Consider the following 17722-nt stretch of genomic DNA (forward strand, 5'->3'; position numbering starts at 1 on the left):
TTAGAAAGAAGGCAGCTACGGGGGGACCTTGTTGAAACATATAAGATGATTAGAGGTTTAGATAGGGTGGACAGTGATAGCCTTTTTCCTCAGATGGAGAAAGCTAGCACGAGGGGGCATGGCTTTAAATTAAGGGGTGGTAGTTATAGGACGGATGTCAGGGATAGGTTCTTTACCCAGAGGGTGGTGAGGGATTGGAATGCCCTGCCTGCTGCAGTTGCAAATGCACCTAGTTTGGAGGCGTTTAAGAGATCTGTGGATAGGTTTATGGATGGAAAGGGATTGGTTTAGGTTAGAGGGTCATTGTTTTTTAACTGGTCGGTGCAACATCGTGGGCCGAAGGGCCTGTTCTGCACTGTAATGTTCTATGTTCTAAGCATTATTGTGAGAATAGATGATTGGATCATTTATCTGATGTTTGGGGGAGCTTGTTCTGTACAAGTTGCCCTCCACGTGTTCTACATTTACACCGCTCTGATTACACATCAAACGTACTCAATTTTGTTGTAAATCACTTTGGATTACCCTCAGTTTGTGCACGGTTTGTAGAGATCTACATTTCCTTTCTGAGAGTGGAAAGCACCTTTTTTTGAGACTGGGGTTATTGAACTTTCCAACTAGTGTAGATAATTCACAACGTATTGCTTATAATCTAGTTTCAATAACCCTACATTTGGACATTGTTGTCCGCCAGTTTTTTCCAAACCCTTACCTTAAATTTCCTGAAAGGACTGAAATGGCGAACCTCCTCCACCAGGTACTGTTGGAAGAAAGGATGTGCCAGAGCTTGTTCAGCTGTGAATCGATCTTTCGGGTTCACTACTAACAGGTGAGAGATCTGCTCATTGCAAAAAAACAATTGGAAAAAATCAGATAACAGGAACAGTAGCAACCCCACACTGACACCCTCCCTCTGCACTCCATCCTCTCTCTGAAACCGATTTCAATCCACACAGGAACAGGAGTCAGCCACTTAACACCTAGAACCAGTTCTGCCAATCAATGGGATCATGGCTGATCTGTGACCCAACTTCATATCCCCTATTACTTTTGCTTAACAAAACTTTATTTGTCTCAGATTTAAAGTTAGTAAGAGATCTGGCATCGACTGTCATTAGTGGGAGAGAGTTCCAAACTTTTGTGTATAGAAGTGCTTCCTGACATCTCTCCTGAGTGGTACGGTGCAAACTTTTAGACTATGCCCTCTAGTTCTAGAATCTCCAACCAGAGGAAATAGTTGTCTTTATCTACCCTGTCTTTTTTTTTTGTTAATATCTTGACGACTTTGATCAGATCACCCCATTGTAAGTTTAGAGACAACAGGCTGTAAAATCTCTATAGTCCAGGTGTCATCCTGTAAATCTACGTTGCACTCAGTTCAGTTTTGCCTTATTCTCTCACATGGCTGATGTTCTCTGCTCGAGTCCTGCTGTGCTTGAAACCTGTAGCCTTGGCCTGTATAAACAGTTGCCTTAAACTTAGACCTCTTGGCCAAAGCTTGTAACCTGCTCACCTCCCATTGGGAGCCCAAACTTAGCCCTGCTTCTTGATATCAGTCTTTACAGCAACAAAGCACAAACCTCTCTCTTCCTTCAGGATGTCCCTCTACCTCATTCTGTATATCCTCACTCTTCTGTACATCAACTACTTCTTTCATATCTTTTCCTCTCTGCTTTGTACTTCTCCCTCACTCTCTCTCTTTATTTCATTTTTGTTCTTCTGTTTATCTTGTGTATTATTCTATCCTCTCTATCTCCTGTAGGCTGTTGTACAAGGGGTCATTACATCATTGAAGAAGGTCCTTTGGCCCATTAAGAGGTCTGACGACACCAGGTTAAAGTTGAACCAATTTATTTGGTAGTAAACTCACAAGCTTTCGGGGTTTGCCCCTTCGTCAGGTGACCTGTATTGTGAGACTTCTTACTGTGTTTACCCCAGTCCAATGCCGGCATCTCCACATCATTAAGCCCAAGCCAGCCCTCTGCAGGGCAGTGCATTGAGTCTATCCCACTGTGTTATCTTTGCCTCTCTGCAAGTTTATTTCCCTCAAGGTGACCATTCCATTTCCTTCCCAAACCCCAGGGTGGTGGACTTGAATACTAAGGAATTCACTGCCAGAAAACTGGATGGACGCAGTGTCAACTGCTTTTCATTCCAACTCTTCCTTCTATGGCAGAATGATACACTTTTTGAAAGTAGGTATGTTATAACTGTTCCCTTACTATTCAAATTGGATTAATGTTCACAATGAAATTCTATTTCAGAACCACATTTCACATTATAAATAAACAATAATGTTTTTCAAAAAGCGATTCTGGTTGTGAATACAAAATGCAGGGAGTGAAAGACTGACATTTTGTGCTCCAGAAACCTGTTAAAAGATTAAATATTTTACAAGGATTTTATAAAAGATCATCAGTCAATGTTGGGCTTGAAACTAAGATCCTTAAATGAGGAATCCCATTATCGATGAGTCAGCTAGCTAAGGTTTGTACAAAAGCCTCAGAAAGACCTTCCACCTCGTGCAACAACTCCACAAATAACTTCTCCCTTCTCAATATATCATCTGACTTAGAACATAGAACATAGAACATTACAGTGCAGAACAGGCCCTTCGGCCCACGATGTTGCGCCGACCAGTTACAAAACAATGACCCTCTAACCTAAACCAAACCCTTTCCATCCATAAACCTATCCACGGATCTCTTAAACGCCCCCAAACTAGACGCATTTACAACTGCAGCAGGCAGGGCATTCCAATCCCTCACCACCCTCTGGGTAAAGAACCTACCCCTGACATCTGTCCTATAACTACCCCCCTTAATTTAAAGCCATGCCCCCTCGTGCTAGATTTCTCCATCAGAGGAAAAAGGCTATTACTATCCACCCTATCTAAACCTCTAATCATCTTATATGTTTCTATAAGATCCCCTCTTAGCCGCCTTCTTTCCAGCGAAAACAACCCCAAATCCCTCAGTCTCTCCTCATAGGACCTCCCCACCATACCAGGCAACATCCTGGTAAACCTCCTCTGCACCCTCTCCAAAGCCTCCACATCCTTCCTGTAATGTGGGGACCAGAACTGCACACAGTACTCCAAGTGCGGCCGCACCAGAGTTGTGTACAGTTGCAACATGACGCTGCGACTCCTAAATTCAATCCCCCTACCAATAAACGCCAAGACACCGTATGCCTTCTTAACAACCTTATCTACTTGACTCCCAACTTTCAGGGATCTATGTACACATACACCTAGATCCCTCTGTTCGTCCACACTATTCAGAGTCCTCCCGTTAGCCCTATACTCGACACATCTGTTATTCCTACCAAAGTGAATTACCTCACACTTCTCCGCATTAAACTCCATCCGCCACCTCTCGGCCCAGCTCTGCAACTTGTCCAAGTCTTCCTGCAAACTATGACACCCTTCCTCACTATCTACCACACCTCCGACTTTGGTGTCATCAGCAAACTTACTAATCCACCCAACTATACCCTCATCCAGATCATTAATAAAAATTACAAACAGCAGTGGCCCCAAAACAGATCCCTGAGGCACACCACTCGTAACCGAACTCCATGATGAATACTTACCATCAACCACCACCCTCTGTCTCCTATCTGATAGCCAATTCCTGATCCAATTCCCTAGATCACCCCCAATCCCATACATCTGCATTTTCTGCAGAAGCCTACCATGGTGAACCTTATCAAACGCCTTACGACTTACATTAAACATTTTTATATTGGTAAATATTAACCTGTTCACAAATTGGCTTCAACCTTAAACTCGCTGCCTAGAACCTGATGCCCCTCTTTATGAAGATAATTAGACATTTTGCTACGCTTTAACAGATCAGGAACAACTATACATGTACCCGACACCTCAACAGGGACAACAGATCAGAGAGAGAGAGAGAATGCAAGAGACAGACAGAGAGAGAGAAAGAGAGAGAGCGAACAAGACAGAGACAGAGACTATGAGAAACAGAGAGACAGAGAGAGAGACAGACAGAGATAGAAAGCAAGACAGAGAGAGGGAGAGAGAGAGGGAGAGGGAGAGAGAAAGAAAGAGAGACAGAGCAAGACTGAGAAACAGAGAGAGAGAGATAGAGAGCAAGAGAGAGAGACTACGAGAAACAGAGAGCGACAGAGGGAGAGAGAGACAGAGACAGAGAGAGACTGTGAGAAACAGAGAGAGACAGACCGAGCGAGATAGAGAGCAAGACAGAGAGACAGAGCAAGACTGAGAAATACAGAGAGACAGAGAGAGAGATAGAGAGCAAGAGACTACGAGAAACAGAGACAGACAGTGAGAGAAAAAGACAGTAGGACTAGGGGGCACAGCCTCAAGATAAAAGGGGGCGGTTTAGAACGGAGTTGAGGAGGAACTTCTTCACTCAAAGGGTGGTGAATCTCTGGAATTCTCTGCCCGTTGAAGTGGTGGAGGCTGCCTCGCTAAATATTTTTAAGACGCGGGTTGATGGGTTTTTGATAAGAGAGGGGATTAAGGGTTATGGGGAGAGGGCGGGAAAGTGGAACTGAGCAGCGACAGATCAGCCATGATCTTATTGAATGGCGGGGCAGGCTCGAAGGGCTAGATGGCCGACTCCTGCTCCTATTTCTTATGTTCTTATGAGAGAGACGAAGAGAGAGAGAGATAGAGAGCAAGACAGAGACTATGAGAAACAGAGACAGAGAGTGAGTCAGAGAGCAAGAGAGAGATAGAGGGCAAGACAGAGAGACTACGAGAAACAGAGAGACAGTGAGAGTCAGAGAGCAAGAGAGAGACAGAGACAGAGAGACAGCAACTGCGACACAGAGAGACTGCGAGACAGAGAGACTGCGAGACAGAGGCGCTATTTTACAATAGGATTTCCAGCACGGTTAGCTTCTTGCTGGAAATGGGCGAAAGGCAGGTTAATTCACTGAAATTTATTTAAATAAATGTTTCAATGTGATTAGCGAGCCGGATGTTCAATCATTCAGGCTCGTCTGTCTTTATGGTCTTGGCAGGAGATGTTCTGTCCGGTGAGGAATAGACATGTTCCTCGCCAGTGGAACCATCTCCCCCTGGAGAGGCTGAGGGCAAGGGAGGGGGTGCCCCTTGGGCAGTGCCCACCAGGCACCTTGGCAATGCCTACCAGGCAGTGCCAGGGTGGGGCCAGTGGGGGGAAAGGGCCAGTGGGGTCAGGTCTAATGGGGGGAGGGGGCCCACCGCCACTTGGCAGGTGGGGGGAGGGCAGCGGGACTGTGATCGGCGGGGTAGGGAGGAGGTTCATATTCGGTCTGGGTGGTAGGGGAGCTGGAGGGGGCTGCATCTCAGGCTGCGATTGGGGAGGGGGCTGCTTCAGTAGTAGCAGGGATCTGAGAGCTCTCTTTTAGTCTGTCAGACCCCCGGCTCTGCTAATGTGTATGTGCAGCATTAGGGGTCTGCGTTTGTGCACGACCTCTCCTTGCAGGCTTTTGGGTGGGTTAGCCCACCTCCCCCCACATCCCCTCCACCCCCAGCCCATTCCCATCACCACCACCACCCCAGCTTCTGCAGCGAGCAACAGACTTGCTCAAAGTTTAGCAGCCAAAATACTTATTGGGGGGGCCTGAAACGCTCCCAAAAAATGGATGTGAAACCCTCCCAGTTCCCCTCCTGCTCGGCACTTAGGAAAAAATAGTAAAATAGCACCCATTAGCCAGAAAGACTGAGAGGCAGAGAGTGGGAGAGACAGAGAGTTGGGGGAAAAGATTGAAAGAGAGGCAGAGAGAGACCAAGAGAGAAAGAGACTGTGAGATAGATACTACCACCCCGTCCGCCACAGGATTGGAGCGAGCAGGCGGCGGACAATGGAAATGTCCGTTAACTTTGGGTAGGAACTTCCAGTTCCGTTGGAGCAATGCCATAAAATCCCACCCCAGAGAGTGGCTGAGAGAGAGAAAGGCAGGGAGCGACAGGAGAGAGAAATTCAGATAGAGGCGAAAAGAGAGAGAGACTGAGAAGGAGAGGGAGAAAATGAGAGACACTGAAAAAAGAGACAGAGAGAAAGAGAGACAGAGGGACTCCGATAGAGAGAGAGAGAGACAAAGAGGGAGAGGCAAACAGAGGTTGAGAATAAGAGAAAGAGAATACTAGAGAATGAGAGGGAGAGAAAAAGAGATTGAGAGCATGAAGCCAAGAGAGAAACTGAGAGAGAGACAAAAACTAAGAGAAACTAAAAACTAAAAACCAAGAGAGAAAGAGACTGTGAGATAGATACTACCACCCCGTCCACCACAGGATTGGAGCGAGCAGGCGGCAGACAATGGAAATGTCCGTTAACTTTGGGGGAATGGAATGCCCTGCCTGCTGCAGTTGTAGATGCGCCTAGTTTGGGGGCGTTTAAGAGGTCCGTGGATAGGTTTATGGATGGAAAGGGATTGGTTTAGGTTAGAGGGTCATTGCTTTTCTCTTAATTGGTCGGCGCAACGTCGTGGGCCGAAGGGCCTGTTCTGCGCTGTAATGTTCTATGTTCTATAAACAGTGAGTAGGGGGTTGGAGGGGGGATGGTGGAACCAAAGAGAGAGAGAGCATGGTAGCATGTCCCTTTAAGGGGTGATCTCGAAGGGCCACATGACCCTATGGAGAGACGGGAGGTTGAGCCAATCGAGTGCAAGGGTGCGGGTCCTGGGCTGAGGAGGAACCTCAGGAGCTATGGAAGGAGCTATACTTACAGAAACAAGCAGGAAATTTCCTGCGAGGGTCGAGAACTCCAAGGCAAGTAGGAATTATACAGTAAATGGTAGAACCCTTAGGAATATTGACAGGCAGAGGGATCTGGGTGTACATGTCCACCAATCACTAGAAGTGGCAACCCAGGTGCATAAGGTAGTCAAGAAGGCATATGGTATGCTTGCCTTCATTGGTCAAGGCATTGAGTATAAAAGTTCACAGATCATGCTGCAGATGTATAGAGCCTTAGTTAGGCCTCATTTACAATATTGTGTATGACTCTGGTCACCATATGATCAGAAGGATTTGGATGTTGCCTGGTCTGGAGGGTATTAGCAATGAGGGGAGGTTGGATAAACTCGGTTTGTTCCCACTGGAACACTAGAGGTTGCGGGGGCGGGGGGGGGGGGGTGGTTTTTCGAGGTTTACAAGATTATGAGTGGCACGGACGGAGTGGATAGTTAGATGCTGTTTCCTAGGGTAGAAAAGTCAAGGACTAGGGGACATAGGTTTAAGGAACATGGGGAAAAGTTTAGAGGAGATGTGCGAGGCAAGTTTTTTCACTCAGAGGATGGTAAATGTCTGGAACACGCTGCCTAGTGAGGTGGTGGCAGCAGGTACAATAGCGGCATTTAAAGGGTAATTAAACAAATACATGAATAAGATGGGAATGGAAGGAAGGATATAAGTGCATATGGCTTTAGTTTAGGCAGGCATCATGATCAGCACAGGCTTGGAGGGATGAAGGGCCTGCTTCTCTGTTCTACAGTTCTTAGTTCTTTTCTGTCTCTCTGTCTCTCTCTCTCTCTCTGGAGACTAGTTTTGAACCAACTAGAAAATATGTAACTCTCTCCAGAGGTGTTCCGGAGGTTTGAGGACTAGCAGCTCACATATCAGCACATACGCCTATTGTTTGCGAACTGATTTTGAAGAGAGGTTTACATATATATGAGGAATATTGCTTACATTGGAGCTAATAGTGATAAGTTAGTAGTCAAGAATTGTACCATGTCATATTTAAGTATTTCAATTGGTAAAAGTTACATTAATTCTTTTTGTTATAGTAAAATGTATTGTTAAATAAAGTTTATTTCAATAAAAGTTTCTTACTGTGTCAATAGAATCAGAGCTGGAGTGAAAAACATTATCCTCACACTAATGCCAAAATCAAAAAGAGTTACAGTCTATTCTAATTTAATATACCTTGCTGTTTCTGACATGCTCCCTCTGCATGTATGCACACATACGCACTCAGGCACACACATACGCACTCAGGCACACATGTACGCACTCACGCACACACATACGCACGCACGCACACACATACGCACGCACGCACACACATACGCACGCACGCACACACATACGCACTCAGGCACACACATACGCACTCAGGCACACACATACGCACTCAGGCACACATGTACGCACTCACGCACACACATACGCACTCAGGCACACACATACGCACTCAGGCACACACATACGCACTCAGGCACACACATACGCACGCACGCACACACATACGCACGCACGCACACACATACGCACGCACGCACACACGTACGCACTCACATACACACATACGCACTCAGGCACACACATACGCACTCACGCACACATACGCACGCACGCACACACATACGCACTCAGGCACACACATACGCACTCAGGCACACACATACGCACTCAGGCACACACATACGCACTCACGCACACACATACGCACGCACACACATACGCACTCAGGCACACACATACGCACTCACGCACACACATACGCACGCACGCACACACATACGCACGCACGCACACACATACGCACTCACGTACACACTCAGGCACACACATACGCACTCAGGCACACACATACGCACTCAGGCACACACATACGCACAGCTTTCTTCATACAGTAACACAATATTTCCCCAAAATATTTAAAAATAAGACATTCATTCTCATAATTCCTTGTTACTTAATTGTAACTTCCTATGTCTCAATAACTGATTGACACAGTGGTTAGCACTGCTGCCTCACAGCTCTGGGGTCCTAGGTTCGATTCCCGGCTCAGGTCACTGTCTGTGCGGAGTTTGCACATTCTCCTCGTGTCTGTGTGGGTTTCCTCCGGGCGTTCCGGTTTCCTCCCACAGTCTGAAAGATGTGCTGGTTAGGGTGCATTGGCCGTGCTAAATTCTCCCTCAGTGTAACCCGAACAGGCACCAGAGTGTGGAGACTAGGGGATTTTCACAGTAACTTCATTGCAGTGTTAATGTAAGGCTACTTGTGACACGAATAAATAAAGTTAAAAATTAAACTTGAATACTGGTTGTAATTAGCTGATCAATGGTTTGAATTGTTATCCAGTCTTGCTTCAGAGTTCATTGATTTAAATTTCGTTCAAAGCTTTGTGGTAAACTCACAAACTGGGACCCTTAAGTTGGGAAATCAATTATTTATTCCTCCCGTGATCAGGTTGCAGGGGGACAGGGGGAAGGGAGCAGGGAGCGAGGGGCTGGGGATAGGGATCAGGAAGTGGGGGTTAGAGTGTGGGGCTGGGACAGGGGGTGGGAGCAGGGAGCAGGAGTGAGGCTCCGGGGCAGGGGACGGGCACAGTAAGAAGCCTGACAACACCAGGTTTAAGTCCAACCGATTTATCTGATAGTAAACTCACTAGCTTTCCCTCTTCGTCAGGCGAATGGAGAGTTCCCATTCACCTGACGAAGAGGGGAACCTCGAAAGCTTGTGAGTTTACTATCAAATAAATCGGTTGGACTTTAAGAGGGTGCAGAGGAGGTTTACCAGGATGTTGCCTGGTATGCAGGGGAGGTCCTATGAGGAGAGACTGAGGGATTTGGGGTTGTTTTCGCTAGAAAGAAGGCGGCTAAGAGGGGACCTTATTGAAACATATAAGATGATTAGAGGTTTATATAGGGTGGACAGTGATAGCCTTTTTCCTCGGATGGAGAAAGCTAGCACGAGGGGGCATGGCTTTAAATTAAGGGGGGGTAGTTATAGGACGGATGTCAGGGGTAGATTCTTTACCCAGAGGGTGGTGAGGGATTGGAATGCCCTGCCTGCTGCAGTTGTAAATGCGCCTAGTTTGGGGGGCGTTTAAGAGATCCGTGGATAGGTTTATGGATGCAAAGGGATTGGTTTAGGTTAGTGGGTCATTGTTTTTTAACTGGTCGGCGCAACATCGTGGGCCGAAGGGCCTGTTCTGCGCTGTAATGTTCTATGTTCTATGTTAACCTGGTGTTGTCAGACTTCTTACTGTGTTTACCCCAGTCCAACGCCGGCGTCTCCACAGCGGGGGACGGGGGCAGAGACTGGGAGGCTGGGGACTGGGAGCGGGACATGGCGTGCTGGGGAGGTGGCAGGGAGCAGGGCTTTGGGGGGCACCATTAAAGGACATGGAACATGGGGTGGATGGCTGGAGGATCCTGTTGCCAGCCTGTACATTTCTGATCTGTGTTGCTTCTCCTTCACATCCTGAAGCTGTTGAGTAGACGTTTCAAACCCATCATTGCTGTCTCCGATTGGTTCATAATTTGGCCAAAAAGAGTTTGGAAATAGCGAAGCGAAAGAGTGCCGAGAATCTGTCTCCGTGGCCCCGGAAACCCTCACCAGATCTTTCACGGTGTCTGATCGATCCTGCCATTCCAGAGAATCAAAGTTGTAGCTTCCGTCCATGATCATTCGGAGCATCAGCATCTGCTTACGGTGCCAGAAAGGTGGCGAGCCACTCAGCAAGGTGTACATGATCACTCCACAGCTCCACCTACACAACACAGCAAGCAGACAAACTGCGTCATCTCACCAAAACAATAGCAAGCACTGAGAACTTGTACCGGGGGGGGGGGCGGTAGAACAGTGGCTGCTTCACAGCTCCAGGGGCCCTGGGTTCGATTCCCGGCTCGGGGTCACTGTCTGTGTGTGGAGTTTGCACATTCTCCTCGTGTCTGCGTGGGTTTCCTCCCACAGTCCAAAGATGTGCGGGTTAGGTTGATTGGCCATGCTAAGAAATTGCCCCTTAGTGTCCAGGGATGTGTAGGTTAGAGGGATTAGTGGGTATAATATATGGGGGTAGGGCCCGGGTGGGATTGTGTACATCGCAGACTCGATGGGCTGAATGGCCTCTTTCTGCACCGTACGGTTCAATGGAAAAACGGGAGAGATTCAGACTTGTTCATTTGCTGAGTGAAAATAATCCAATCTTACGACACTTAGTTGAAATAAGAGCCATGATGGGAATCTCACCAGCAGGGGGAATGGGCGGTGCCCAATCTCACTGGGAAGCCAGCTTCTGAGCTCAACGGTGCTATTACATAACATATCCCTGCATAACAGGAGATCTCTTGGCAGCCCCTCGCCCTCCCGCACACATCACCCCCACCCTGCCCACAAATATCGGCACCCCTCATGGACATTGTCCCTCCATAGCCTTCACTTCCCGCCCCCCCATGGACATTGACACCCTCCCACACCTTGCCCTCCCCACAGTCATCGCTCCACCCCACTGCCCCCATTTAAGAATAAGAACTAGGAGCAGGAATCGGTCATCTAGCCCCTCGAGCCCTGCTCCGCCATTCAGTAAGATCACGGCTGATCTGTTTGTGGACTCAGCTCCACTTACCCGCCCGCTCACCATAACCCTTAATTCCTTTACTGCTCAAAAATCTATCTATCCTTGCCTTAAAAACATTCACTGAGGGAGCCTCAACTGGGCAGGAAATTCCACAGATTCACAACCCTTTGGGTGAAGAAGTTCCTCCTCAACTCAGTCCTAAATCTGCTCCCCCTTATTTTGAGGCTATGCCCCTAGTTCTAGTTTCACCCGCCAGTGGAAACAACTTCCCTGCTTCTATCTTATCTATTCCATCATAATCTTGTATGTTTCTGTAAGATCTCCCTTGAATTCCAATGGGTATAGCCTCAGTCTCTCCTCGTAAGCCAACCCTCTAACTCCGAAATCAACCTAGTGAACCTCCTCTGCACCCTCTCCAGTGCCAGTATATCCTTTCTCAAGTAAGGAGACTAAACCTGTACAGTGATTTACAGCGAATCCCCCTCCCCAGTCATCACCCCTGCTGAGTTCCCCTTTTGCATTCTCTCCTCCTGATCTCCTCCCCTGCACAGTTACCCCCCCACCCCACCCCAGCAGAGACTCCCTTCCCTGACCCCATTATTGCCTCCTCCAGTGGTTCTCGCTGGAATGGAGCGTTTGGGCGCGTGAATTGTCCAAACTGAACCCCCTGAAGAATGGAGAGCTCCGTGCGAGCTCTAACGGTAAACGTACACAGTCATGCCTGTAAGGTGGCAGCAAGGAGAACTGGTTCACGGAGGGGGAGCTGGGCCATCCTCTAGGTGCAGTGGAAGAGATGATGGACACAGACCAGAAAGCCAGGGGTCAGGCCTGGTCACTGTCCATCCACTGGCCCTGAGAACCTGGCACCAGTTCGGGCAGCAAGGGTGGGTGTCCATCCTGTCCCGGCATCGGTCCCAAATGCAGTGATTGCAATGCCCGTTGACCCCCTTCACCCTTTGTGGCCTTCCAGCAGCTGATCCCCTAGCAGCAGCCTCCGACCCCCATGGTAACCCACGCCCCCCGCACCCCCTCATCGGGAGTGGGTGCCCCCTGTCTGTTGCGGTGCTGAATCCTTGTGAAGCCGGAAGATGCAGTGGTACATGCAGTCTGGTATCTCCTCAGAGGACATGTGCATCCTGCCAGGAACTCCATCTCTTGTGTGCCCTGGTCCCCCCTTTGGGCTGATGGGTGCCCTCCCCCCGACTGCTCTCCCTTTCCTCTTGCTGCAGCCTCCGGCCTGGGTTGGTCTTGCAGTGTGCGGACTTCCCCTCCCCCTCTCCCCCAGCTATAAGAATCACTATCAGGTCTATTAGATCCTGTCCTTTTCCAGCCTTCACTTGGTAGAGTTCTCCATCTGCGAATCGGTAACAACGAGCACCATCTTTTCCTCTCGGAAACCAATGATGGGCCATGAGTATAGCCTAGTGCTTCACGTCGTTAGTGTGTGCCTAAACGGGACCAGATACTGGGCAAGACGACAGCTCAGTGACTATCACTGTTTGCTGTGCAGATACATGGATTTGGGCCGGTGTCTGCGGGAGTTTGCGCATTCTCCCCGTGCTTGCGTGGGTTTTCTCTGGGTGCTCCGGTTTCCTCCCGCACCCCAAAGATGTGCTGTTAGGCTGATTGGTGTAACAAATTGTCCCTAAATTAGTTTTCCCTCAATGTGGAATGCCATAAGCATAGACAAGGGTCATGGGTGGAGAGGGGACTGGTAATGTTAAAATGGCGGCGCGGGCTCATTGGGCCGAAGGGCCTGTTTCCCGTGCTGTGTTGTTCTTTGTTCTTTGTATCGCTTCCCATATCAGGTGGAAAACTCTAACCGTTAAATAACAGTCGATTGAGAATTAATTGACTAATCAGTGTGCTGTTTAATGATCACATTGAGTTCTCAGCTGATAGGAGACCGCTGAGTGTTTGTATCCACTTCCTGCCGCATTGTTAGAGTTCCTACTGGCCTCCTTTTAAATCCCAACTGAGTCCATTCAGGCCATTTGGGAAAGCTTTTCCTGAGTTGGGCTTGGGGAATGGAGAGTTTTCCTGACTCCCAAACAGGGAATGAAAATTTCAGGCCTGAATTCCAGTTTGAACGCCATTTACTGGAGAGACAGGGAAACATGAAGTGTAACTGTTTAAATGCCGACTTTACTCATTGAATTCCATGCGGACATAGAGCCATAGAGGTTTAAGGCATGGAACCACGCTCTACAGCCCCACTTGTCCATGCCACCCCTTTTTTGAACCACAAAGCAAGTCCCAATTGCCCACGTTTGGCCCATATCCCGCCAAACTCATCTTACCCAGGTCTAAATGCTTTTTAAAAGATAAAATTGTACCCACCTCTACTACTAACTCTGGCAGCTTGTTCCAGACACTCACCACCCTTCTAAAAGGTTAGCTAGAATTGTAATGGGATCTTGATCAATTGGGCCAGTGGGTTGATGAATGGCAGATGGAGTTTAATTTAGATAAATGGGAGATAATACATTTTGGTAGATCGAACCAGGGCAGGACTTACTCAGTTAATGGTAGGGCGTTGGGGGGAGTTACAGAACAAAGAGATCTAGGGGTACAGGTTCATAGCTCCTTTAAAGTGGAGTCACAGGTGGACAGGTGGTGAAGAAGGCATTCTTCTGTGTGAAACAAATGTCCCTCTGGACCCTTTTGCATCCCTCCCCTCTCTCCTTAAACCTATGCCTTCTTACTTTAGACTCCCTTACCTTTGGGAAAAGATGTTGACTATTTGGCTGATCTATGCCCCTCATTATTTTATAGATATCTATAAGATCAATCCGAAGTCTTCTATGCTCTAGGGAAAAAAGTCCCAGTCTATCCAGCCTCTCCTTATAACTCAATCCACCAAGTCCAAGTAGTAGCTTAGTAAATCTTTTCTGCACTCTTTCTAATTTAATAATATCCTTTCTATAATAGGGTGACCAGAATTGCACACAGTATTCCAAGTGTGGCCTTACTAATGTCTTGTACAACTTCAACAAGACGTCCCAACTCCTGTATTCAGTGTTCTGACCGATGAAACCAAGCATGCCGAATGCCTTCTTCACCACTCTGTCCACCTGTGACTCCACTTTCAAGGAGCTATGAACCTGTATCCCTAGATCTCTTTGTTCTGTAACTCTCCCCAATGCCCTACCATTAACTGAGTAAGTCCTGCCCTGGTTCAATCTACCATTTATCTGGCATTGATCTAAATTAAACTCCATCTGCCACTCATCAGCCCACTGGCCCAATTGATCAAGATGTTGTTACAATTCTAGATAACCTTCTTTGTTGTCTTCATCAGGTAGTCGTAGAGGTGGGTACAATTTTGTCTTTTAAAAAGCACTTAGACAGTTACACGGGTATAGAGCGTATCGACCAAACGCAGGCAACTGGGACTAGCTTAGTGGTTGTAAAAAAAGATGCAGCGTGGACAAGTTGGGCTGAAGGGCCTGTTTCCAGGCTGCAAATCTCTATGACTTTATGACTATGTCCACATAGAATTCAATGATTAAAATCCACCTTCAAATAATTTGATAAAATATGGATTCACTGTTAAACAAACAAAGATCAAAGAACAACACAGCACAGGAAACAGGCCCTTTGGCCCTACAAACCCGCGCTGCCCATTTTAACACTCATGGAACGTTGAATATTTTGTCGTATCGAGTTTTATTACTTACAAATCTATTTCTTTGCCGTAGCCAACGTGATTTTCATCCATGGAACAGATCAGGATTTCTGGAGCCAGGTACCCAGGCGTCCCACACAATTCTATAACCAAACAAGCAGAAGGGGAAGTTACTGAACCACCAACACCGGATAATCCACTCTTAATGTTCCAGACGTCAAATTGATTTTTGGGTTGCCCAAATGTTTGAGCATTGTGGTAGCGTGGTCTCTTTAAGGAATGGGTGATTGTGGGTATTATGACCCTCCTGGGCCTATCAGCAGGCAGCATGTGAACAGGAGCTGATTGGGTATGAGAGTGTAAGTCTGGGTGGGAGGGTGAGCTTGGAGAACCTTAACCTACATTGAGCTTGTTTGTATATAGTTTTATCTTTCCTTCAACATATCTGTTGAGATCCAAGGCTTCAGAACCGTGAAGGAACAGTTCTTGGTAGGTGTTGAACTTCAGAGGTGTTTATTTCTCAGATGATAGTGCTTCTCATTTAATTATGTCATTAGTTGGGTCAACACAGCAAATAGATTCTATGTCCCGGAAGTCAGGATTCAGAATGTTCCTAAAGATTGACTTGCTCATTCACTGACAGGCAACACAGAACGAGAAAGAAACTCAAAGAAAAGTGAGGAAAATATATTGTTTAAAATCTGCAATGTTCTGCATTTTCTCTCTCTTCAGATAGCAGTCCAGTTCCATTTTGAATAGCTTGATAAAACCTGCCTTCACCCCCCTCAGGAAGTTTGTTCCATACTACAACCACCCTCCTATCAAATCTCCTCCCAGCATTCTCTTCGAGGAAACCCGTCCCAATCTATCCTCATAGCTTCAATTCTTTATCCCTGGAATCATTCTTGTGGATCTCCTCTGTACTTTCTCCGACTCCTTCACATCCTTCCTCAAGAATGGCAACCAAAACTGGACACAGTATTCCAGGTGAGGCCTAACTATTGTCTTAACTAGTTCAACATAAATAACCTCCTTACTCTTGTACTCACTGTCCCTGTTAATAAAACCTAGAATACCATATGTTTTATTAACGCTCTCTCAACATATCCTGCCATCTTCAATAACAAATGTACATAAACATTGAGGTCCCTCTGTTCCCACACCTCATTTCTTTTTATTGTCTCTCCATATTCTTTCTGACAAGATAACTCACCTTGTGTTTCTCTGCATTGAACCTCATCTGCCACTTGTCTGCTCAATTTACCAACTTGTCGATGTCTTTTTTTGTCCCTGTCACAATCGACAATGCTTCCAATCTTTGTGTCCTCTGCAAATTTTGAAATTATGTTCTGAACACCACAGTCTAGTTCATTAACAAATATCAGCAAGTGTTCCAACACTCACCCCCTGGGGAACTACACTGCAAATAACCATTAATCGCTACATCCTGTCATTCAGCCAATTTCTTATCCAAGTGCCTATTTTCCCTTTTATTCCAGGAACTGGAATTTTGCTCATGAATCTGTTGTGTGGCACTGTATCAAATGCCTTTTTAAAATCCACATACAGCACATCAACAGTATTACCTTTATCAACAAAACTCCAGCAAGTTAGTTAAATGTGATTTCTCTTTTCTCAGTTAATCCATGCTGGCTTTCCTTTAATTATGTTGCACTTGTTATAGAGTCATGGTTACAGATGTTTATAGCATGGAAATATCTTCCCCAATAGGCGTAGACAAGGGTCATGGTTAGAGGAGGGCACTCAATGTTAAAATGGCGGCGTGGGCTCGTTGGGCCGAAGGGCCTGTTTGCTGTGCTGTGTTGTTCTTTGGAAACAGGCCCTTCGGCCCAACTTGTCCATGCTACCCTTTCTTTAACTACTAAGCTAGTCCCAATTGCCTGTGTTTAGCCCATTTTCCCTTTATCTACGTTACTGTCCAAAAGCTTTTTAAAATAAAAAAAATTGTACCTGGGTTTACTGCTGCCTCTGGCAGCTCATTCCAGACACTCTCAACCCTCTGTGTGTGAAAAAATTGCCCCTTCTGTATCTCACCCCTCTCACCTTTAACCTACGCCCCCTAGTTTTAGACTCCCCTACCTTTGGGAAAAGATATCGACTATCTACCTTGTCTATGCCCCTCATTATTTTATAGAACATTACAGCACATTACGGGCCCTTTGGGCCTCGATGTTGCACCAACCTAAAGCCCATCTAACCTACACTATTCATATGTTTATCCAATGACCATTTAAATGCCCTTAAAGTTGGCGAGTCCACTACTATTGCAGATAGGGCATTCCACGCCCTTACTGCTCTCTGAGTAAAGAACCTACCTCTGACATCTGTCCTATATCTATCACCCCTCAATTTAAAGCTATGTTCCCTCATGCTAGCCATCTCCATCTGATGAAAAAGGCTCTCACTGTCCACCCTATCTAATCCTCTGATCAGCTTGTATGCCTCTATTAAGTCACCTCTTAACCTTCTTCTCCCTAACGAAAACAGCTCAACAGCAGGTGGTCAGGAAGGCGAATGGGATGCTGGCCTTCATAGCGAGGGGGATTGAATATAAAAGTAGGGAGGTCTTGCTGCAGCTGTATAGGGCATTGGTGAGGCCGCAGCTGGAGTACTGTGTGCAGTTTTGGGCGCCGTACTTACGCAAGGATATTTTAGCCTTGGAGGGAGTGCAGAGGAGGTTTACTAGGCTGATGCCGGAGTTGAGGGGGTTGAGCTATGAGGAGAGGCTGAATAGATTAGGCTTGTACTCGTTAGAGTTTAGAAGAATGAGGGGAGATCTCATTGA

At 46.9% G+C, this 17722-nt stretch overlaps 1 protein-coding gene across 1 annotated transcript in view; it reads right to left on the bottom strand.

The window, feature by feature from the left end:
- Positions 1-17722, bottom strand: part of LOC145357400 (phosphorylase b kinase gamma catalytic chain, skeletal muscle/heart isoform-like) — a 61077-nt gene that overhangs the window by 4595 nt on the left and 38760 nt on the right. The window contains exons 7-9 of the mRNA XM_080210726.1: positions 14969-15059; positions 10328-10481; positions 713-838 (exon numbers count right to left, since the gene is read on the bottom strand). Of these exons, the coding sequence (XP_080066852.1) occupies positions 713-838; positions 10328-10481; positions 14969-15059 (371 nt within the window). The remainder of the gene's footprint in view (positions 1-712; positions 839-10327; positions 10482-14968; positions 15060-17722) is intronic.

Source organism: Carcharhinus amblyrhynchos, chromosome 23, assembly GCF_965287045.1.
Source record: "Carcharhinus amblyrhynchos chromosome 23, sCarAmb.v2.hapA, whole genome shotgun sequence".
NCBI lineage: Eukaryota > Metazoa > Chordata > Chondrichthyes > Carcharhiniformes > Carcharhinidae > Carcharhinus > Carcharhinus amblyrhynchos.